At 52.6% G+C, this 22590-nt stretch overlaps 1 protein-coding gene across 1 annotated transcript; it reads left to right on the top strand.

The window, feature by feature from the left end:
* The first annotated feature begins 200 nt into the window (after positions 1 to 200).
* Positions 201 to 14734, top strand: Tbx3 (T-box transcription factor 3). Its single transcript, XM_090320152.1, has 8 exons — positions 201 to 276; positions 1095 to 2685; positions 4382 to 4649; positions 5879 to 6025; positions 7763 to 7839; positions 8941 to 9098; positions 10442 to 11115; positions 12787 to 14734. Exons 2-8 carry the CDS (start codon positions 2297 to 2299, stop codon positions 13258 to 13260), a joined length of 2187 nt encoding a protein of 728 aa, XP_090176278.1. The 5' UTR covers positions 201 to 276; positions 1095 to 2296; the 3' UTR covers positions 13261 to 14734.
* The last annotated feature ends 7856 nt before the right edge of the window (positions 14735 to 22590 follow it).

Below are 22590 nucleotides of genomic sequence, written 5' to 3'. Positions count from 1 at the left end.
GCTCCGCGTACAGCCGACCCCGAAGCCAGGGCAGCGGCCGGGAAAACAGGCCCATAACTCGAACGCACGGCAGTGCGGTCTTGGTTAACAGCCCCCATTTTCCTCTCCACACCCACTCACATCCGGGTGTAATACCCGGAGCCCGCATCCGAATGCAAAGCCAGGGCTAAAAAGCCCGATAAATACATTGCTAAAGAAAAGGGAAACGTCCCGCGTCCGTCTCTCCGGGCGAGCCGCACTCGGAGCTGGAACCACCAGCGGTGAAGGCGTTTGCTTGTACGTGTTTGCCGGGCGCGGGGCTGAGTCGCCGGGGGTTGGGGGTGTAGACGCACTGAGGTCGGGGTGAGGGGCGTCTGGGTCTCTGCACGTGGCCACGGGGGAAGGGGCACGGTGGGGAGGAGGGGCGCGCCGGACTCCCTCGTTCCTGAGCTCAGCTCGAGTCCCGGCGAGCTTGGGGAGACCCGCACCGATCGAGACGCCCGAGCCCCGGGGGCTCCACGTGGGGCTGCAGAGCCGCCCCGCCAACCTCGGAGCTCCGGCGTGCAGCTCCGGCTTTTGTGGCACCGAACGAGCAATCGAATGAGCTCAGCCGCTCGCCCGACCTGCCCGAGGGAGCCGAGAGAGGAGATCGGGCTGCTGGGATCGGCGGGGAGAAGCCGGGCGAAGCTAGGCGAGCGCACGAGAGGCGAGCGCCCCTGCCCGGCGCCGGGACGCGCTCGCCGGGGCGCGCTCTCCGCCGCCGCCTCGCTAGGAGGGAGCCGAGGCTTGGCAGGCTGGCTCCCTCCCTCTTTCCCTCCCCCTTCTCCTCCCTGGCCCGGCCTCCAGTCCGGCTCGGGAGGGAGGGGGGAGGGAGGGAAGGAGGTGGAGAGGGAGGGGGTTGGGCTTGGAAAGCCGAGGCGTTTCAGACTTGGGCTGAGCAAGCTCGGGGGATCAGCCACCTAGAGGCGAGGCGACTCCGGTGCGCGCGCGCTCCCCAGCGGCGCCCGCCCCGGGATCTTGTTGACATCTCCTCGGGACCGGCAGTAGTAGACGCGGCCGCGGCGACGTTACAGTTTCCGACACCTTCTTTTTATAACTCCGCTCTATTCCCCCAGCACTCGACCTGTGAAAACCACGCCTATGCAGCCACACAATTGGTCCGAAAGCGTCAAAGAACCAATCAAGAAGCCTCGGGCTCCCCGCAGCCCACAGTGCAGCCCGACCTTCTAGAGCCGCCGAGCAGACGCCCCGCGAGTTCTGGAGGCGGAGGAGGGTGGCGCGGAGCTCGCTCGCTCGCTCCCTCCCTCTGACGCCGTCTCTCCCTCTCTCTCTGCTCTCCCCGTCTCTCTCCTTTCCATTTCACCCTCTCTGATTCCTCTCCCGGCCACCCGCGCGCGCCTCGGATGCCAATTTAGGAAGCGAATTGGCTCACGATTTGAGAGAGAAGAGTGTCTCCCCCTCACCACCCCCAGAAGAGCCAGCTGGAGTCGGATTGAAACCCGGACACTCACCGGAGCTCCGCAGCCGGAGGAGGAGGAGGAGGAGGAGGAGGAGGAAGGCGAACGGAAGCCAGTTTGTAGTTCAAGTTTTCCTAGAGCTGGTGCAAAGGGCTTCGGTCAGCTTTGTTTTGTTTTGTTTTTTTCCCCCCTCCTTCTCTTTCTTTTTCCAAAGGAGAGACGTTTTTCCACTCTCTGGCTCCCGGTTTAAAGCCGAGTCTCTGCGCCCCTTGCAGACGCCTCCGGCGAGAAAGGGAGAGGAAGAGATAGAGGGCGGAGGGAAGAACTGGCAGAGGAAGGTTTAAAAGAAAAAGCAAAAAAAAAAAAAAAAACCCCAACCGACCAACAACAAACGAGCGTCTCGTAGGATCCGCGATCGCCTGCGCCGCCGGGAACCTGGGGGCTGGAGCGCGATCCGGGGGACGCCGGGCTGGAGTTTTCCATTCCGAGCCGTGCGCCCAGGCTGGGGCGCGAGTGGACACCGCGGGTCGCTCCTCCCGCTTCTGAGCCCGACTTCCCGGAGCGGCTTTTTAAGTCCGTCGGGGACCAGCACCGGAGGGACTCCGGAGTTGCCTTGACTTCTTGAAAAGCGGGACTCTCCTACCCCCTCCCCCCAAAGAGACGCTTCACCCCCCCTCTGCCTTTCAAGGGCTTTAGTTGTGATTTATTCCTTCTCTTTTTTTTTAATTTTTTAAGTATGTGCTGCTGTTGAATAAAAACAAAACTAAACCACTAACAACAACAACCAAAAAAAAAAAAAAGGCAAAAGCAAGGCAGCGGCGGCTTGCGGACTCGGCCCCCTAAGCCCCGGCCTGGAGTGGATGAGTCTCTCCATGAGAGATCCGGTCATTCCTGGGACAAGCATGGCCTACCATCCGTTCCTACCTCACCGGGCGCCGGACTTCGCCATGAGCGCGGTGCTGGGTCACCAGCCTCCTTTCTTCCCCGCGCTCACGCTTCCTCCCAATGGCGCCGCCGCGCTCTCCCTGCCCGGCGCCCTGGCTAAGCCCATCATGGATCAGTTGGTGGGGGCTGCCGAGACTGGCATCCCTTTCTCCTCCCTGGGGCCGCAGGCACATCTAAGGCCTCTCAAGAGCATGGAGCCCGAAGAGGAAGTGGAGGACGACCCCAAGGTACATCTGGAGGCCAAAGAACTTTGGGATCAGTTCCACAAACGGGGTACAGAAATGGTCATCACCAAGTCGGGAAGGTGAGCGAGGGGCGCGGGGCCAGTGGGGTGGGGGTGGCCGGGGACCCTCCCCGAGCTAGCTGAGGAATTCCCCGCCCCGCCAGCTAACTTCTCTCTGTACCTCTCTTCCCAGAACAGTTGCTTTGCTTGTTAGTACGGCTTAGACGAAAACTTTTAAGTTTCTCCAAAAATGTACACAGGGACTGCCCGGCCCTGCCCCAATGATGGGGCATTTAGCTTACCTGGGCATCGGGGTTCATTAGTGGAATAGATGGGCTCCCCCCTCCGCAGGGAGAAAAGACAGCCCCCTCCCAAGAAGCGAGAAAGCCATTTCCCTTATGCGGGAATCTGACTCTTAAAATCTTGCCTGGGACACTTCTCTGGCTTTAGCCCTAGTGCGTTTGTACCTGGTTTATTTTGTACTCCCAGAGAGAATCTTAAAAGGGCTTTCTTTTGTGTGGTTCCTCCTCCAGGCCTGACCCGATTACCAGGCCCTCCTGCCCTTCAGACTGGCCTCTGGGTCCGAAGGGGGCCCTGAGCCGGGTTGCCAGGCTCACTCAAATGGAAGGGAGATTTGGTTTGTTTGGTTGCCTCCCTCACCCCAACTTTCTCCCCCCCCCACACCAGCCAGAGGGAGTTGAGCAGGCGATTTTTGGATAATTAAGATTATGTTTGCCGATATAAGGAGCTGGGAGAATGTGTTCCTTCCTTTTGCTTTTGTGCCTGTGAATATTAGAATTCATGTTTTCCCATAATGCCTGATGGAAACCAGCTTGGAAGGGAGGACCCCAGGCTCATCCAATTCGAAGTCACTGATTTAGTTTTTCATTAAAAAAAAAAAACTAGTGACATCGAAGTGTACCCCAGGGTATTACGCTGTAAGGATACAAAATAAAGTCCCGCTTTTAAATGTCTCCAGCTTTGTCTCCTCCCAAATAACTGAGGCCCGAGTTTGGCTGAAAGTTCTTCAACCCACAAGTCATTCTGAGTCCATTTTCACAAGGAAGTGCTTCCTTTTAAGTCACAAGTACTAAATGCCAGCACTTGAGTGAAATTACCCAGAGTTTGGGGGTGAGGTCTCGCCGGCTCTGATCTAAGGCACGAGGGGATGCAGCTGGGAACTCCACTGGTGGCTGGGTGAGTGGGGGGGGGGGTTCACAGGTCCCCAGATCTGCTGGCATCTGTAAAACACCGCAGGCCCCAGTGTCTGCTCAACGCCTGCTTACAATCCCTTAGCAGGGATGGGTTGTCGCTGGCTATTTATTCCCTGATAAATTTAACATTTTCATAAAAATAGTTGCTGGAATATCCTACCACACTTTTCTAGAATCCCAGCTCCCAGAAAAAGACAGGCAAGAATTTTTTTTTCTCTGCACAGAGGTTACACAAGGAGAAAAATTAGAAAAATGAAAACATTCGACGGTAGAGAAATGAGATGTGATCCATTTGTTTTGGATCTTGGGATATCAAAATTGTAAAAAGAAATGGACTATGTTTGATCGTTCACTGAGCAGGAAAACAATTTCACACTTAGTTACCCTACTCGGAAATACATACCAACTCAAGTGAGTCTCGTGAAAGAAAGTTTAAAACTTAGTTTCAATGTTCCAGAACCTGCAGAGGGCAAAGATACTCAGGATTCTCAGCCCGGTGTGGGTATGCGTTGTGTGTTGGTTTGTTTTCCTCTTCTATTATTATTATTATTTTCCTATTGTAGGCGAATGTTTCCTCCATTTAAAGTGAGGTGTTCAGGCCTGGATAAGAAGGCCAAATATATTTTGTTAATGGATATCATAGCAGCTGACGACTGTCGATATAAATTCCATAATTCTCGGTGGATGGTGGCCGGTAAAGCCGACCCAGAGATGCCAAAACGAATGTACATTCACCCGGACAGCCCAGCCACCGGAGAACAATGGATGTCGAAAGTGGTCACCTTCCATAAGCTGAAACTCACCAACAACATTTCCGACAAACATGGATTTGTAAGTTACATTTTTTTTTTCAAAGTAAAATTTTCATGCCCCTCCCCCTCCCCAAAGGAAGCTGCCTTTTTATTCCTTATAAACCCCGCGTATCTTGGTTCTAATTTCTCTCTTTCTCTTCGATTTGCGAGAGTGAGAGACCTTGTTTGTGAGAGGCCTCGTGTTCTAAAAGAAGTCGGGTTCGGAAAGCTTTTTAAATGATTCCTGCATTGTAAGCCAATTCACGTTCTTGAGTTGATGGTGGATATTAGAATTGAAAAAAAAATTTAAAAGTACTGAAAGTTAAAACGAAAGAGGCAATCACCGAGAGATGTGTACAGAACGGATTTATTTTACTTTAAAAACATGGAAAAGAAATCTGGTCTTTTGAAACCTGCCCTGCTAATTCATCGGAGAGTTTTTTTTTTTAAGTTTGCGAGCTTTGACCCCCGGTTGGCTTAAAAGGGTGTGAACGCGTGTGGGAAATTTTATTTTCTTTTACTAAAAGACAATTGGGCATAGGTCAAAGTCAGGTTTATTACAAACGAGGCTCAGAGCTGCGTTGTGGGGAGTGAGTGTTGTGCATAGGATTCCGTGAGGGGGTTGCGTGGAAATTTCTAGAAGGCCTGGAATTGCTTGTAGAAGTCAAATGGGGAGGGGGTGGAAGGGGAGGGAGGAGACCTTTGCCCTTCTCCTCTACCCTTCTCCGACATTTCAATAAAATAAACAAAGTGATAATCGAGAAATAAGCTGAAAGATTAGGTCCAGGAAGATAGGAATGGTGCGGAAATATCTTCAGTGGGCCGGAATTGCATTTGAAGCCCCTGATTTGATTAGGACATAAATATTTCTCTCTAGAGTTCAGACCTCCCAGGGCTTTAAGTGGATTGCGCTCGTCAATTAGCGGACGCTGAAAGTACTGAATCATTTTGTAAATTAAAATGCGTGTTTTTCCTCTCTGTCTTTTAAGACTTTGGCCTTCCCTAGTGGTCACGCATCCTGGCAGGGGAGTTGTAGTTTTGGGACTCAGGTAGGCTAGGGCTCAAGTGGGGAAGCCCTTTGGGAATTTGGGGAGCCATCTAGATTATTCTGAAGATAAGTCTGCTGAAGGAGACTGGGCTGGGTCCCGGCCTGATCCCTGTGATGGTGTGTGGGTGGGGGGGGTGTCATTTTGTTTTTCCTGGTAATTCCTTTTTTTAAAAAAAAGTTTAAAACACATCTGTGTCTCCCCCTCTTTGCTGTTTCTGCAGACCATCTTGAACTCTATGCATAAGTATCAACCCCGCTTTCACATTGTCAGAGCCAATGACATTTTGAAACTGCCTTATAGCACATTTCGGACTTATTTGTTCCCAGAAACAGAATTCATCGCTGTAACTGCTTACCAGAATGATAAGGTAACTCAAAGAACCGGGGAGAGAGAGAGAAAGAGAGAGAGAGTGAGAGAGAGAAAGCTGTTCTCCCCTTTTAGTGGCTGGGGAAAGTTAAAGGGTATTTTACATGTGAGTGTTGAGATTATGCTTCTTATTTTTCCTTCCTGATTTGGCCTTTCCGGGTGAGGACAGTAAGGTGAGGCCTTTCCTTGGAGGGTGGAGGAGCAAAAATAAAGCTTATAGGGTCATCTACAAACTCCAACTCCCAACCCAGGGTAGAATTTGCTAAGCTGATTTTGCCAGCCAGAAAAAAAGGGCTGTCACTATTGTCACTGGTCTCTACTACCTGCCTTTTCGGTGCGTGCTGGGTCGGAGGAGTGCTTTGTCTGTTTAGCCTCTCTCTTTTCAAGAAGAAAGAGCATTCCCCCCCCCACCCCACCCGCTTCCAAAATCAGGTTTAAACGGAGCCAGCTAAAATGTTAAGGCAGAGGCCATTTGAGATTAGGAGAGAAATGATAGTCCTGCTGGAACCCAGGTCTCCAGCCCTCACCCCCCCCCCAACCTGATTAGCTGGTCTGTTTTTTATTACCTTTTATGCTGCTGTGTTGTGTTTTTTTTTTTATGGCGTGGGGGGGGCTGCCCCATCACTCTCTGAGCCCTTTACCTGGAGGTAGCCAAAATGACCACCTCATTTGGAAATCTTTGTGCCTTGGGCCCTCCCCTCTCCTACCCCCCCCCAAATAAAAAAAACGGTGGCAGCACCTGGAAACTGTTGACCCAAAGCTTCAGGGCACAGAGCAAAAGAGACTAGAGAAAATGGCCTTTGGGGGTGTGATGCACCCGAGCCCAGCTTGACAGCTGGGGTGGAGAGGATCAGGAGTTAGAGCACCACACCCCAGGACCCCAGCTCCCCTGACCCCACCTTGCATTTGGAGGTGGCTGATGTTGGTGTCTTGGGACCTTGGGTGTGTGTGACTGGGTGGCCCAGAACTATTTCCTTAGCCTAGTGAGGTGCTGCCAAGATGTCAGCCAGGCTTTACCTTAGCTGTGCTACCTGCAATCATTGCCTGCAAAAACAAGAATCCACTGTGGCCCGTCAGCCATCTCTGAGTAGCAGACTGAGCAACTTCTCCCTAAAGGGAAGGATCTGGGAGATGGCAGATTCTCACATTCCTGCTCCCCTGTCTGCCAGCGTCCTGTGAAAAAGTTGCATTTGCTGAGTTGGTTCATGCTATAATAAGAATGTTTTTAATCAGACAAAGAGGTTCTCTCCATGCGTGGCAGTGGCAGAGTGTAGAAATGAGCTTCAAGGCTAGCCATGGCCATTCCATTCTTTAAAACCTGTAAGCGTCCATATTATTCTCCAGCCAAAGGTGGAGGCAGGGGAGATTCCAACTCATTCTAGCACCAGGGTAAGGAAAAACCATAAATCATTTTGTTAAATTCTCAGGCAAGACTGATGGTGTGTGTGTAGCAGATAATTATGCATTAACATATTTGATGATCAATTGCCCTGTGTTTAAAAAAAATCAAAATGGAAGCATAACTTATCTGTCCTGACAGCTTTGGAGCATGTCTCCTTCCTTGGGCTCCAGTAACCGGCTACCCACAGAAAAGCGCCCCTTTGGGTAATTTCAGCCCAAAGCCTTAGGTAGACGGAGCAGAGCACACCTTGTTAAGAGTTTCATCTGTTTTCAGTGAGAGACCCTTGGAACATTCTGGAAAGAAAAGCCAATGTCTGTCTTGTGTCTTCTCCTCTAGATAACCCAGTTAAAAATAGACAACAACCCTTTCGCAAAAGGTTTTCGGGACACTGGAAATGGCAGGAGGGAGAAAAGGTGAGTCAGGATTTATGGGTTGTTTTTTTTTTGTTGTTTTGCTTCTTTTTCTTAGGTTATGGACTCCAAATCGCTTTTTCTATGATTTTTACATGAGTGTTAGAAGAGATTTGAGACATGAATGCTGAGAAATTCTGTGGGAAATCACTTAACTGCCCCCCACCATTCACCAGTAGTGTATGTAGTAGCCAGTCTACCTTTAAAAGAATTGTCTGGGAGAAACGTATGGCTAACAGATTATATTGGGATGCCTCATTTATTGCTAATGAATTGAAGCTCATCATGGGTAGGTCCCACAAAAAGACCAAACCAACCACTGATTGCTTTGGGGGAATTTTGCAATCTTGTCTCCCACATTCCATCAGAGCTGGCTTAGCCCTTGAGTCCCTTCCTTCCTTCCTTCCTTCCTTCCTTCCTTCCTTCCTTCCTTCCTTCCACCATTACTTCCTACCAGACAGCTAGTTAGCCTATATGAAAGGCTTCTCTTTCCCCACCTGCTTTCAAACCATTTTCTAAGATCCAGAAAAAAAAAATCCCTTATTTTTTTTAATGTATTCCCTTGGATTCAAAAATAAGAATTTCTAACATCTAAATAAATTTGAACTCCAATTAATGTGTTGATGAAGCAATTACAGTGTAGTACACCATGAAGTAACCACTTCCTGTTCATCTGAGCCACCGTCCTGGGGTGGGGAGAGGAGGCAGAGGACAGAGATTGTGTTCTCTTGGTCCCTTCTTGGTCTCTAGGGCCACTAATTTAGTTGTCCCAGGCTAAGCTCCAGCTTTCACCTTCTGTTTTTAAACAAGATTTTACAGCCTAAGCAAATGCCCTTTGCAAATGCCAAATAGAGCCTTCCTTTCTCCCTCCCTCTCCTCCTGAGCCAGCACTCTAGAGCACTGATGTTAGAGAAGGTCCCGGACCATGCTGGGGTCTTGTGTGGCTGTCCTGGGGCCAGTAGATTGCAGAGATCCTGTGCGGGCAAGGCAGGGTGAGGTGTTTTTTTTTGAAAAAGGACCAGGAAAGCCCAGAGGCTTTGTGAGCTTCCCTGGGTAATGCTGGGGTGTTGTGGGCACCTTTCCCCCCCCCCCCCCCCCCTGCAGGAAGCAGCTCACCCTGCAATCCATGAGAGTGTTTGATGAGAGACAGAAGAAAGATGCTGGGACCTCGGATGAGTCTTCGAGTGAGCAGGCCGCTTTCAGCTGCTTTGCCCAGGCGTCTTCCCCTGCCGTTTCCACCGTTGGGACCTCAAACCTCAAAGGTAGGCCAGGCCATCTCCAGGATGCTGGGCTACTCATGGTCCCTCCAGTCTGCAAGTGCCACTGGTGGGGCCTAGCAGATTAACCCTTTAGAAGCCAACCCCCCCTGTCTCCCACACACACCTAAGATCTATAAACAGGAGCCACACAAAGGGGTCTTCAGGTGTGTTTTCTCTTTCCTGAAATCCACTTTGGGCCAGAGAAGGAGGTAATACTCTATTAGGTCTTGACCAGGGAGGGCCGTTGTTTTGGAAGGTTCTCGAAGTTCTCTTCCCAGGATCTCCGTCTCTTACTCTTTGCTCTCCCCACTCCCGATCAAGATGACATCCAACTGCTGGCTGGCCACCCACCATGATGTCTAGATTAAAACTGTGTCAGCCGAGGACATAGGGAATGAATGTCCCTGAGGGGATGACCACTGGAAAGCTAGCAGTTGACCTGGGCAGGAGGTGGCAGAGCCCTGAGGAGCTTGGGGGCGGGGTCTATGCTTAAAAAGAGCAAGCACCCCCTCTCTTCACAGAAAGAAATATATTTACTTTTATGTCTTAAGCTTTATACATAAAATGGAATCCCCCCCCCTTTCTAGTGGGACATCCAACTGAGGGTGAAAGCAGGAAAGAAAGGAAAAGGGCAGATAGTGACGGCCCCCTTTGTGTGTGTTTGTGTGGAGACACACTGAGGGACCCTCCCCCCCCCCACACACATCCATTCTGTCTGCCAGGACTGAGGCTGTTGGGGTGAGGGGTGTTGGGTGTCTGTGACTGCCCCTAATTAGGCAATTCAGAGGGCAGACAAGATTCTTTACAAACCAGTCCTTGCCTCTCCCCAAACCCCCAGATTTGTAGCTGGGGCAGCCCTTGATATGTTGATCGGTGGGGGTTCCACAAAGACTCAGCAGGTGATTGGAAGGGAGGTGAAGTCCTGGCTTTACCTTCCTTTCATTTGGAAGGGAGAGTTCATTTGCAACGCAATGGAGACTTGCAGGCTGCCTCCCCCACCCCAGGAAAGCCCAACATACTTCCCATTTTTAAAACCTCATTATAAGAAGAGGTGTGAATAGTAGTTGTCAGAATCAGTGAGCTGAGCCACCACCCAAATACTTCCACTATGTGTGACCTCAGTTAACTCCCAACAGCCCCAGCATGGCGAGGTCTCTCCCATCCTTACTTTGCAAATGACAGCGAGAAAAGAAATGTGGTTCTGAGGGATTCCAGGACTTGTCCCGGGCTACCCAGCCAGTTAACACGCATACACGCACACGCGCGCGCTCTTGGGATTCGGGAGAGCGCGGGAACTGGCCCGGAGCTAACGTGTTGTTGTTGTTGTCACTTTCTGCTCCGGGTAGATCTGTGCGCCAGCGAGGCCGAGAGCGACGCCGAGGCCGAGAGTAAAGAGGACCCAGGCGCCGAGGCCTGCGACTCGGCTCGGATCTCCACCACCACGGCCGAGGAGCCCGGGGGCCGGGACAAGAGCAGCCCGGCGCCCAAGGCGTATCACTTCGCGGCGGGGCCCCGGGACGCCGGGCGTCCGGACAAAGCATCGCCCGATTCCCGCCACAGCCCCGCCACCATCTCGTCCAGCACCCGCGGCCCCGGCGCGGAGGAGCACCGGAGCCCCGCGCGCGAGGGCGCAGCGGTGGCGGCGGCCCGGGCGGAGGAGGCGCGCGCGCTGCCCGGCAAGGACGCCTTCGCGCCGCTGTCCGTGCAGACGGACGCGGCCGCCGCGCACCTGGCGCAGGGGCCCCTGCCGGGCCTGGGCTTCGCCCCGAGCCTGGCCGGCCAGCAGTTCTTCAACGGGCACCCCCTCTTCCTGCACCCCGGCCAGTTCGCCATGGGGGGTGCCTTCTCCAGCATGGCCGCGGGCATGGGGCCCTTGCTAGCCACCGTGTCCGGAGCGTCCACCGGGGTCTCTGGTCTGGACTCCACCGCCATGGCCTCGGCCGCTGCAGCACAGGGACTGTCGGGGGCCTCGGCGGCCACCCTGCCTTTCCACCTCCAGCAGCACGTCCTGGCCTCACAGGTATTTGCCCTCCCTTCTCCGCCCCCACCTCTGTCCCCCTCCCCCCAGGTTCCTCACCTCCTCCCAGCCCCCTTCATGGCAATGTAGAATAGCAATTATTATATATCATGTTTATGGACCCGTTACTGGGTACAGGGACTTATTAAGTCATCATGGTTTCACCTCTCCATCCGCCCCCCCATACCCCCTCCACACCCCAGCCACTGGGACAAATGTTTCCTCCGGGTTCTTTCCCGGGTGGGCAGGTTTTCAGACCTACAAGCTGTGTGCCAGCCGGGTTTCTGTCCCAGTCATTGGACCTCATTCTCCTGAGCTACTTGACACCTCTGCACTTCAGCTGGGGGTGGGGAGAGGCCCAGAGAGGCTGATTGACTTTTCTGAGGTAGCACAGTGAGCCGACTCATGATGGACTGATAACCATGGATGGTGGGTGGATGTCTTTCAGGCCCTTTTGACTTGAGTTTCTGGGCTGAAATATTTTTCTCAATGTCTCTCCATGGCTCCCTCCCCCATCCCCTGGAGGAATTGGGAGCAAAAAGGAAACTGAGGCCTGGAGAAATCGGCTGGGTGGGGGAATGGCTTGCATTCTCATTGCAAACTCGTTTCTTCTCACTCCAAACCCATCACCCCCACCTCCACCCCAAAGATGTCCAGCACAGCCAGGAAGGGTTAAGGTCTGGGGCACACGTGGGAATGTCAGGTCCCCGGTGGCAGGCTGCAGGCCTGTGTGTGGCTCAGACAGCTGTGTGGGGCGCAGCAGGGCTGGGGAGGGGGGAAGAAAGGCTCTGAACCCCATGGAAAGGGTCTCCTCAGGTTTTCTGGACTGTTGTTTTGTCTGAGCAGATTCGTCTCCCTACTCTTGAGCCAGTAGGGCAGATGGAGTTCCCCTGTTTGAGGGGCTTAGCAAGAAGTTGGCATGGGCCCTGGTTTAACTTCTCCTTTGCTGACTTGGGGTGGGGGAGGAGTAGGTGACACCAGTGGGTGAGGGACACCACCACCCCACACCCTGAGATAGATGGCAGCCAGGATCTCTGCCTGTTTTCACTTGCTTCTGCCTCTTTACCCCTGTGTGAATCTCTGGGCCACGGTCCTTGCCTCCCATTTCTCTCCCATTTTGCCCTTGTCCTTCAATTTCCTTCCCCCCCCCAAAAAAAAATCAGGACTGGAATGGAAATTTGAAGACAAGGTTTTTAAAAGATTAAAAAAAAAACCTTAGCTTTTGACAGGCATGCTGCTCTTCAGTTCTCCTTGGCCACTTGGTTTTGGGGCCAAGGTCAGGAATGGTGTGTGTGTGGTGGGGGGGGGGGGCATTGAACAGATGCAGCAATCAGCAGAGCAAACTTCTGGCACTTTTGAGAACCTGGCAATCTGGGTAATTTTGTTATAAGCATCAGCTCATTTAATATTGACCCGCCCCCCCCATCAGTATATATGGATTGCTTGTGGTTTCTCTGGTTTATTATATTTAGGGAGTTGTGGCCCTCGGTGACACAGTTGAGTTAAAACTACACACACACACACACACACACACACACACACACAGCCCTGCTAAAGCCACAGAATCAGCATTTTGCCCCCAGGTGGTGGGCAGGGAAGAGACCCTGACGTTGGGCCCTGTGTGTTCACTCCTGTGTGTGTTCACTCCTGTGCGTGTTTCTCTTCACTTCCCAGGGCCTGGCCATGTCGCCTTTCGGGAGTCTCTTCCCCTACCCCTACACCTACATGGCGGCCGCAGCGGCCGCCTCCTCGGCCGCAGCCTCCAGCTCCGTGCACCGCCACCCGTTCCTCAATCTGAACACCATGCGTCCTCGCCTGCGCTACAGCCCCTACTCCATCCCCGTGCCTGTCCCGGACAGCAGTAGCCTACTCACCACCGCGCTGCCGTCCATGGTCCCCCCCACCGCCGCCGCAGGACCCCTGGATGCCAAAGCCACCACGCTGGCCACCAGCCCAGCCTCCGTGGCTGTGGACTCCGGCTCCGAACTGAACAGCCGAGCCTCCACGCTCTCCTCCAGCTCCGTGGCCTTGTCACCTAAACTCTGCTCAGAGAAGGAGGCAGCGGCCACCAGCGAACTGCAGAGCATTCAGCGGTTGGTGAGCGGCTTAGAGGCCAAGCCGGACAGGTCCCGCAGTGCATCTCCTTAACTTCCCACCACCCACCCACCCGGGGGAAAGTCTTCATTCCAGTTCCGGTCAAGTCTTCAGTGCACTTTGTTGGATGTAAAAATAACAGCACCCCCCTCCTCTCTAGGGGGCCGTGTCTGGTCTGGCCTGGCCTGCCCTGCCTTGGAGGGGTGGGGGGGTGACCCTTTCCTTCACAGCAGTATCTGAGAAGCCTGAACTCTCCATGGAGAGGTTGTGCCAGAGGTTGTGACACGGTTTATATATCTGGAATCTGGCTCCCATGCTGGGGTTCAGACATGGTTGTTGTTTGGAGGGGATTTGGGGCTGGAGGTAAAGGAACTCCCATCAAGGCTGGTCTGCTACAGCAAGTTGAGGGTGAAGTACAAAGTAGCAGGGCCCACTGGGTGAGGGGGGGCTCGAACCCCTCTCCCTGTGGATTTCTATATTATATATATATATATATTTCCCCTTTGCAGTGTCAAGTGGAAGCAAATAAAAATATGCTTTTAAAAACAGGAGCAAGAAGGGAGGGGGGGATGACAAATGAATCAACACGCTTCTGTGTGTGGAGATTGGAAAAGTTTATAGTGACTTACTTGTATGTCAGATCTCAATAAATTCCCCAGAAGCCATGGTTTGAGAAGACAAATACTCATGATTCTTGCTTAGCCGATACTAAGGAAATCTGTCTTTTTAAATACTATTCTTGTGATGTTTTAAGCGCTGATACTAGGTCTCTTGCATGCGTTTCACCGTCATATATATATATACACATATATATATGCGTGGTTTTTATTTTGGACGCTTGCTTTTAGACAAAGCAAATCACCCCTACTTCCCTCCCTCTGCCGCCCCCCCCCACCCTCAGCCTGGTTTCCTTCAGCCCTCCACTCACAGCTGGATTCGACCCAGGGAAGAGGTGGAGGAGCCGGGGTGGGAGAGGGAGAAAGAAGCTGAATTTATTTTAGCTAAGCTCTGTAGCAGGACTCAAGATTCCTCTCTGGCAGCAGTTCATTGGCTCTTTCCCCATATATGCAATACCAAGGTTTTAAGAAATAATAAAAAGAAGAAGCGAGACTGTTAGACAAAGTATTTATGTAATTATTTGATAACTTGTAAATAGGTAGAATATGAATGCTCGGGAAAAATTAAACTTTTAATTTATTGACATTGTACATAGTTTTCTGTGTAAATAGATCGCAACTGTCATGTTTTATCTTCGGTTCTCTTCGGTTGGTTTTATTTCTAGGTCACCAGAGTGCAGTGCCACAGTGGAAGCCACTTTTCTCAAAGTAATGTCTGTCTACAGAATTCTTTTTCTCTTTATTTTATTTTTTTGTTCTCTCCCCAATATCCGAAAGTTGGGAGAAGGAGAAGTACTAGTACCTCTTTTATTTAGCCAACTCGAGGGAATGGCTGGCAGTTTCCAGATTTCATTTTAAATTTCTTCAAGTCCAAAGTCCCTGAGTGTGTCCGGCAGAGAAGACTGCGCGGTGGGGGGACTGGAAGCCGCTGCAGCCGTTTGACGTATTAATTTTTCCTTCATATTTGTGTTTGCTAGTCTCTGAGTTCCTTCAAAGTGGAATTTACTACTGTTTGCTAATCTTGATGGCATTTTGAGTTGGTAACAAGCAGAGAGAGAGAGAGAGAGAGAGATATCACTGCTCCAAAAGTGAGGTGCTCAAAGGTGTTGAAAGTAAAAAGCAAAACATCAAAACCAGACCTACGAAGGTGTATTTTGTGTTATAGAGTTCTCTGGTTTTCTGTATCTCCCTTCTCCCCCTCTTCAAAGCATCACTGAAATTTCAATAAATTTTTATTGAACTGTCTTTGGCCCTGGTGTGGAATACTTTTCTTGAGCGTTTTCCTAAAGGTGGGAAGGGAGAGGTGGCTTCGGTCCAGTCTTCCTTTTGCCCCCACCCTCTCTTCCTTCACCTTTAAATAATTATGACCAACCCCAAACAACCAAAATGAGATTGCCACTGAACTTACAAAGCTAACAAACAGAAAGTCCCTTAACTCTAGCGAAGGGACCCACCAAGAAGTGCGAATTGTGCAACGGAAACAGCCTGATGAAAATCCTACTGATTCTAATAGCAAGAGAAACTTGTCTCTCTTGGCTTCAGTCAGCTTTCCCCACCCCCACTCCCCCCAAAAAACGTAACCAAAAGAGGAAGAACGGGAAAAAAAAAAAAAAGGTTGTGCGCCTGGAAGGTTTTCCTTTCAATCTCGCCTTTAAAAAAAAAAAATTGATCTGGGGAACACAAGTCCAAAAATCTGTCCCCAAACCCTGAAGTCTGGCCGAGGGAGGGACTTGGTCAGGAAGCCCCCCTCGGTGATCAGAGAAACAGACAAGGCCAAATGCTTCCCAACTCCACCAACACACCCGGCGCCTCCCCGGTGCCTCCGATCTGGACCTAGCTGAGCCTGGACGCCCCAACTAGAGGCCCCCGCGTGCGGTGTGCAAAGCACAGCTGGCTCTCCTACACCCTTCGCTATGTCACACGGGGAGAGGGACATTTTTTTTCCTTGCAGAGGAAAGGTAAAAATCGGGGCCGCATATTTGAGCTCCTCCTAGGGTAAAGGCAGCTGGAGTCTGAGGTCGGGTGGGGAGGCCGACAACCTCCCCAAATCCTCAACGGCCAGGTCGAGGAACTTCTAGAAGTTCAATTTATCTTTGAGGCATTGGATGAAATGGGTGAGGTCTCGTGGGTTCCTGGGTCTCCCCTGGCTTCCAACCAGGCTTTTGGGGGGGAGGGTGTTTGTCTGGGGTGGGGGTTGGGGGAGCAGGGAAGAAGGGGCGGCCAGGGAAAGTTCTGGGGACTTGGCCCTAAGGCCTTGTCCTGCCCTGGGTTGCTGAGGCGCAGACCCAGCCGGAGCCGGCCAGGCGGCGGACTCCCCACCCCCACCTCTCACCCCCGAGCCCGCCAGCCCGGCCCCAAGTCCCTGTCACCTCCAAGTCTCTCGACCAGCCCGGAGGAGTCTCCCCACCCCCCAGTCCCCTTCACGTCCCTGGAAGAGGGTGGGGTGGAGATCTTTGGGAGAGGAGGGCGAAGCCCGGTCCATCTGGAGCTGGGCACGTGGGGACCCCCCAACTGCCTCTCTCAAGCAGTCTGGGGGCGGGGGCGACGCAATCAGTAGTGGAAGACAATCAGGGCTTGGAGAACCTGATGTGACCTGGGGGGCGGGGGGGAAGGGTTAGATCTCCCCCAAGGCCCAGCGCTCTCCAGGGCGCGCACGCGCGCCCATGTCTCGACCCAACGAAAAACCACGCGCGCACGGTGCCGGCCGTCCCGGCTGCGCGCACCCAAATTGGGGAGAAAATAACTTTTGGTCTCTTAAGAGGAATGGGGTGGTGGTAGTGATGGGAGTTTTTCTTGTCTATTGCAGTTGTGGGAACCCCACCCCCCAAAAAAAATCCGGGGTACAATGCCAACGTGGGGACTAACCTCTCCTTCCTTTAAAACAACATTTTTTTATTGGTAATCTCCCGCGTATCTCGCCGGTGGATGGCGATGTTAATGAGTAACTCCGGTGGCGCTGGCGGACGGCGGAGGCCGGCGCGCAATCGCCCCGCATTTCGAAGGTCTATTACTCACCTGGCGCCGGCGCAATCTCGCCGCGGGCTTTATGGTGGCGGCGGCGGACGCCGGGGCCACTCCGGGCCGGCGCCTGAACCTGCTTTGGTTGTTGTTTTTTTTTTCCCCCTCCCTCCCTCCTTCTCCTTCTTCTTCTTCCCCCGGGCTTCGAGTGCCACCTATCTGTCTGGCCCACCAATGCGCTCCGATGGCTCGCTGCTCGCTGGGCACCTCGGCAGTGGCTTTGGGGTGAGTCACCCCTGGACCTGCCCAGCCCCCCCGCAATCCACTCTTCCGTGTCCCCACCCGGGATCGCACGAGGGGTCCGTCTTGTCTTCCTTGGGGTTGTTTTGTGTTTTGGTGTTTGGGGTTTTTGGTGGGCATCACCCTCCGTCCTCTGGATTGCCCAGAAATTTTGTTAGATTTGCTCGCGATTCTTTCGCCAGGCATTTGCTGTTGTTCTTTGTATTTGGGGAGGGGGACCCCATCGGTGGGGGGTCACCAGAGGTCAGGATGAGCTGATGACCCCGTCCCCTCCTTGCCCTCCAACTCCACCCCAGTGGGCACAGCTTTCCTGGGCCTGGTTGGCTCCTCGCTGTAGCAGCCGATGTTCCTTCCGAACCTGGTCGCTGTGTCGCCAGGGACAAAGGCCACATCTCCAGGGAGCCGCGGTCCCTCTGTTCTCCACACCGCCCCCCCCCCATGTCCCCGACGGTGGACAGCCACCGCAGTCCTCAGGGCTGGGAGAGTTGGTGATTTGCAGATTTAAGGTGACAAAGGCTGGTGCCGGACCGAGTCCGCTCCCCCCCCCCCCCTTCCCGCCTGCCTGTCGGGAAAGGTCGGCTCCAGGCCCGGCTGCGCCCTGGCGTCGGGGACCCACGGGGAGGGGGAGGGGAGGGTCGCCGTTTGCTGAGCTTTGAGGCCGGAGAAGAGGCGTCTGGGTTCCTGCTGACCTCTCGGTGCTAATTGCTGGGGCCCGAAGGGCACGCCCTGGGCAGAGGCCGGGGTCACAGCCCTGCGCACCCCCTCCCTCTCTCCCTCCATCCCGGGATTCTGGAGCCCGCTTAGACCAGGGGCATGTGCAAACCCGGGGCCTGCCCGGCCTGCGCCCAGGGGCTCCTCTTCACCTCTGCGTTGTCCCCCAGACCCACTGTGGGTGTGTGAGGCACGTTTCTGAATATACAATTGTAATTCCATTCCCAAAGGAAAACCTGGGTTCTGACCTTTTCCCCCTAAGCCAGCAGGCAGACAGACACACAGACACAGACAGCAGCCCTCTGCTGTGCTTCTGCTTTGCAGATTTCCAAATTGAACCTCACCGCAAACAGCGAGGAGAGGGGTGCGGGTGGTTAGTGGGGAGCCCAGCGAGGCTCCTGGTGCCTCGGCTTCCTCAGGTCCCACCTGGGGGAGGGGAGAGACTCGGCCAGGCACTGCAGGTGTTAAAGGACATGTGTGTGTGTGGACACGTGCGTGCATGTGTGCGTGCCCCCGTCGGTAGGCGTCTCTTCCAATTTGGAGTTAGGAGTTCAGGCTGGAGACAGTTCCGGATGTAGCTGCACTTGAGTTGTTTTATAATCAAGATGCGTGTAATCAAGAAGTATATGTTGCAGATGTCGCGTTCAAAGTACACATTGCAGCCATAATAAAAAAGGGCCCCTCGTGGGTGCCAGGCTTTCCACAAAGCACCCCACAAAAGTGACCCCTCAAAATTAACCCCCAAAGGCGTCCTCCTCTTATTTTTCTTTGAAAGCCCCGTTTTTTACCAGGGAAGAAAGAGAAGTACAAGACAGTTAAACTGTGCGAGATTCTCCCCTCCTCCCCTCCCAGAGTGGGGGTGGGGGCAGGAAGGATTATGGAAACAGAATTAACTGCCATCCAGGGAGTTCTAGAATCCACTCTAAGCTGGCCTCTTTCCCCCAGGTGGAGGTGCGTCTATGTCCCGGATGTAGAGAAATGAATGACTGCATTTTGGATTCTGGAGTAAGGTCTCTTGTGGGTCTCCCCCCACCCCCCTTACAACAATGTTGAATTTGTGAATCTATCGTGAAATATGGAAGCAGACTTTATGTTGGCCTTCCATTCTCTCTTCTGTATGTGGAGAACACTGAGGGTGCTAGGATCAGGGGGGGGGGGCTTTGTGCCTAGGTGGATGAAGGCAGACTGGCTGGAGACAGATTAAGCACCCCCACATCGGAGCCCAAGGTGGGGAGCAGGGGAAGGGAAGAATTACAACAGATCTCTGAATCTCCGGACCCGAGGACAGCAGGGCAGCCTGGGAACTAAATCTGTCTCTTCTGCCAGGTGAGGAAGCAAGATCCAGCTTTTCAGTGTCTCAGGAAGTCCCTGCATGGACTCAGATCCACAAGGGAGGCAGCTACCAGCCCCGGGCCAGGCCGGGCTTACAAACAAGCCTGCATGTAGGTACTAAGAATCTCAGCAAAAGGAATTATGCTCCCATATCCTCTCCCGTTGGTTCCCAACTCTTTGACCACTGTTGGTTAGTGGAGGACACAGCTGTGCAGTCTGGTACCGTGGGCCCAGGCATAGAGTGCCAATTCCAAGCTGCCTTACAGTCTGAGGAAGGAAGCAAATTGTGCCTGAGCTCAGAGCTCCCTCATCAAGCTGCCTTGTGCCTCAGTCCCAATTTTGGCAGGAGTCTGGGTGATCCTTGGCAGACCCCTCCCCCCCCCAGTCTCCCCAGCCACCCCATCTTAGGATCCTAGGCCACAAACCTATTTGAACTTTTGAAATGCAATCCAACCCCACTTGGGGTTTTCAGTAAGTGACCCGGGCTGTGGTTGCTGGTGCTGGGGTTAGGGAATTGTCCCCAGAGCCAAGGGTGCCTGCCTGCCTGCCTGCCGGCCTGCGTACATACACCACTGGCCTCTCTCTCCACAGTTCCCACGTGGACGCTGGGGCGCCGACTTCCTTCTTGCCATGTTTACTGAGTCCATCTAGTCCCCAGCTCCTGCATCTCTGACGTTATTATTATTTTGTTTTAATCTTTTTATGCCAAGAGCAGGCGCCCCTTCTCCTGGACAATTCAGTCAACAGCTTGACATCATGGAGGGAAGTATGTTACTGGGCAGATGTGTATTTTCTGTTTCTGGGGGGGGGGGGATGAGGGAAGGGATCCTGCAGGTTAAGATACTCAAAGCTGTATTGTCCAGCCAGCCGCGGGCAGACACTTACCAGGCTAGGTAAAATTTAGTGTCTCTCTGTCTCTTTCTCTCCCTTGCTTGTTTGGAAGTTTTGTCTTCAGACCCAGGGGTGGGGGAAACTCAAGTACTATGCAATTACTTGATTAATTAGTGATATTAACTTATCAGTCAAAAGCTTATGAACAGCCGTTATCACCCTCAATGAGTTCGGTGTTAATTTCCTGTCGCTAAGGTCACCCTCTCTTGGGCTAGAGAAGGTAATAAAAGGAAACTACATTTCATAAAACAAAATTACTTTTTACTAGATGCCTCCCACCTCAAGATCAAGGCCAAAAGGAGCTTCGGGGGAGGTCCTGGTGGGGAGGGGAAGGGGGAAAAAGGGGGAAGGTAGGGGAGGGAGTCTAGGGAGGTTCCCGCCGCAGCCATCTCTCTCTATATGTGATTGAGATATGATTATGATAGGACAGAGTGCGTCTGCTGTTGCTGCTTTGGCAAAACAGATTTTTTCAGTAAAGCCAGCTGGTAGAATTAGGGGTTTGGAGTGTGTGTGTGTGTGTGTGTGTGTGTGTGTGTGTGTGTGAGAGAGAGAGAGAGAGACAGACAGACAGACAGACAGACAGACAAACAGAGACAGAGACAGAGACAGAGAGGGGGACACACATGCATCTCATACTCAGCTTGGGATGGCCTCAAACCTGGAGCTGTTTCTTTCCATCCACCCCAACCTCTGAAGTGCTGGGTGACAGGTGTGGGTCAGCATTGGGGTTTGGATTTTGGAGGACAGCTTGTGTTTGTTTGGAATCTGAGGATCACCTGAAGAACAAAAGAAAATAAGGAGAAGAATGGGACACTTTTTTTTTTCTTTTTCCCCAAGCAGAGAATTTCTTTTTTATCTCTAAAACAGTAGGCTTCAACCCCAAATATGCATGCCAAAGGCTGTCCTGAATGTAGTTCCTACTTTATCCTTTGTTGTCTCTTTCACTTTTTATTTGAGCAAACAGACGGAACACACACACACACACACACACACACACACACGCACGCACACTCCACAAGTCCATGAAGAAATATCCTCCACATTGTAGAATGATTAAACGAAGAGAATCAGCCTTCTCTTTCCAGGAGAACCACCCCCCTCCCAGTCCTCCCACCACCCTATCATCCCAAAGCCCAGCCTAAATAAATCCTTCTCCACGTCTTGTCCTGTCTGGCCACTTATGGATGGATTTCTTCCTGATGTCAAAGCAAGATTGATTTCCATCAAGACTGTATATATAAAGCTGATGCAGGCTAATTCTCTCCACCCTCACCAGCCTCCTCCAAACCTCTGCATGGCAGCCCCCCAACAATCTCCCACTAATCTATTAGGCTCCCCCTTCACCTTCCCCCCCCCCCCCACGCCAAGACTTTCTTCAAAGCAAATCACCAGTGTGGATATGTTTCCCACTGGGATCTGGAGACACGGTACCTTTTTCTCTTATTTGTCCCCAAATAAGCCATTTGCAGGGGTGGGGGGGGTGGGAGAGAGGGGGATGGTTTCCTTTGACATCAAAGCTCTGTTATTTCCCAGATTCTCTGAACATCCAGGCCTGTGAATTGAGACAAGAGAGGTCAACAGAGGAAGTGGGAACTTCCATCCATCAGCAGTGCCGGTTGGCTTCCTCCTCCCCTGGGGAAAAGAATTCAAGCTACCTGTCCAGAGAGCTGGAGAACAGCACGCTGGGGAAGAGAACTTTCAGCTGTGACTTCCCCTCCTGCCTTGGTTACATCGTTCTTTTGCCGCCACCTGCTGGTTTCTTGGGAGAAGTACACAGGGCCTTATCCACCTTATCACCCAGACAAGGTTTCTCTTTCCATGGAATCAAACTTCTCTTGCCATTCTCTGACAATCAGAGATCTGGGATGTCTGCTACATCCCAGATGTAGCAGATGGCTTGTCTTGAGGCTCTGAATTCCACCTTCATCAACAGGTAAACAGATGGATGAGCCCGACGGATGGCGCATACCTGTAATCTCAGCTATTCAGGAGTCTGTGATCTGAGCAATGAGGTTTGAAGCCAACCCAGGCAGAAAAGTCCATGAGGTCCTTATTTCCAACCAACCACCAAAGAAAATCCGGAAGTGGCTGAAGTGGTAGAGCACAGAACTTGAGCACAGAAGCTCAAGGGACAGCATCCAGGACCCTGAGTTCAGGCCCCAGGACGGGCCCCAGAACGACCTCAGACTTGCCAAGGCATTGGGCTGGCAATCCTCGATCTTGATTGACCACCACTGACTTAGTGGGAGCCCCGAGAGTACCCCACTCCCCACTCTTGGCAGAAGTGGGGGAGCATTTCAGTTTAGGTCTCACTATCCCCACATCCTTTGACTTGTTGACCTGGCCTCCAGGGCTGCCTTGGGGTCTGGGTTGCTGAGCGCTCAGTCACCTCTTTGCCTGAAAGGCCTGTCCAGGATGGACTGCCCATATGCTGGCATTGAAGCTGCCGGCAAAATGATTTGTTTCCTTTTGATGGAGCTGGGTTTGGAACTCAGGGCCTTGTAGTTGTAAGGCAGGAACTCTACAACTTGAATCATGCCGCCTGCATCCTCTCCTCAGCATCCTTTTCTTTTTC

This window comes from Megascapheus bottae, chromosome 28, assembly GCF_031878675.1.
Source record: "Megascapheus bottae isolate mThoBot1 chromosome 28, mThoBot2.hap1, whole genome shotgun sequence".
In the NCBI taxonomy this organism is placed as follows: domain Eukaryota; kingdom Metazoa; phylum Chordata; class Mammalia; order Rodentia; family Geomyidae; genus Megascapheus; species Megascapheus bottae.
The sequence above is the reverse complement of the archived record's forward strand: the minus strand, read 5'-3'. Positions and strand labels throughout refer to the sequence as shown.

Coding starts and splice junctions, on each gene's coding strand:
- Tbx3 (XM_090320152.1), top strand. CDS start 2,297: ATGAGTCTCTCCATGAGAGATCCGGTCATTCCTGGGACAAGCATGGCC. Junction 2,686..4,381: donor GTCATCACCAAGTCGGGAAG/GTGAGCGAGGGG, acceptor TTCCTATTGTAG/GCGAATGTTTCCTCCATTTA. Junction 9,099..10,441: donor TGGGACCTCAAACCTCAAAG/GTAGGCCAGGCC, acceptor TGCTCCGGGTAG/ATCTGTGCGCCAGCGAGGCC.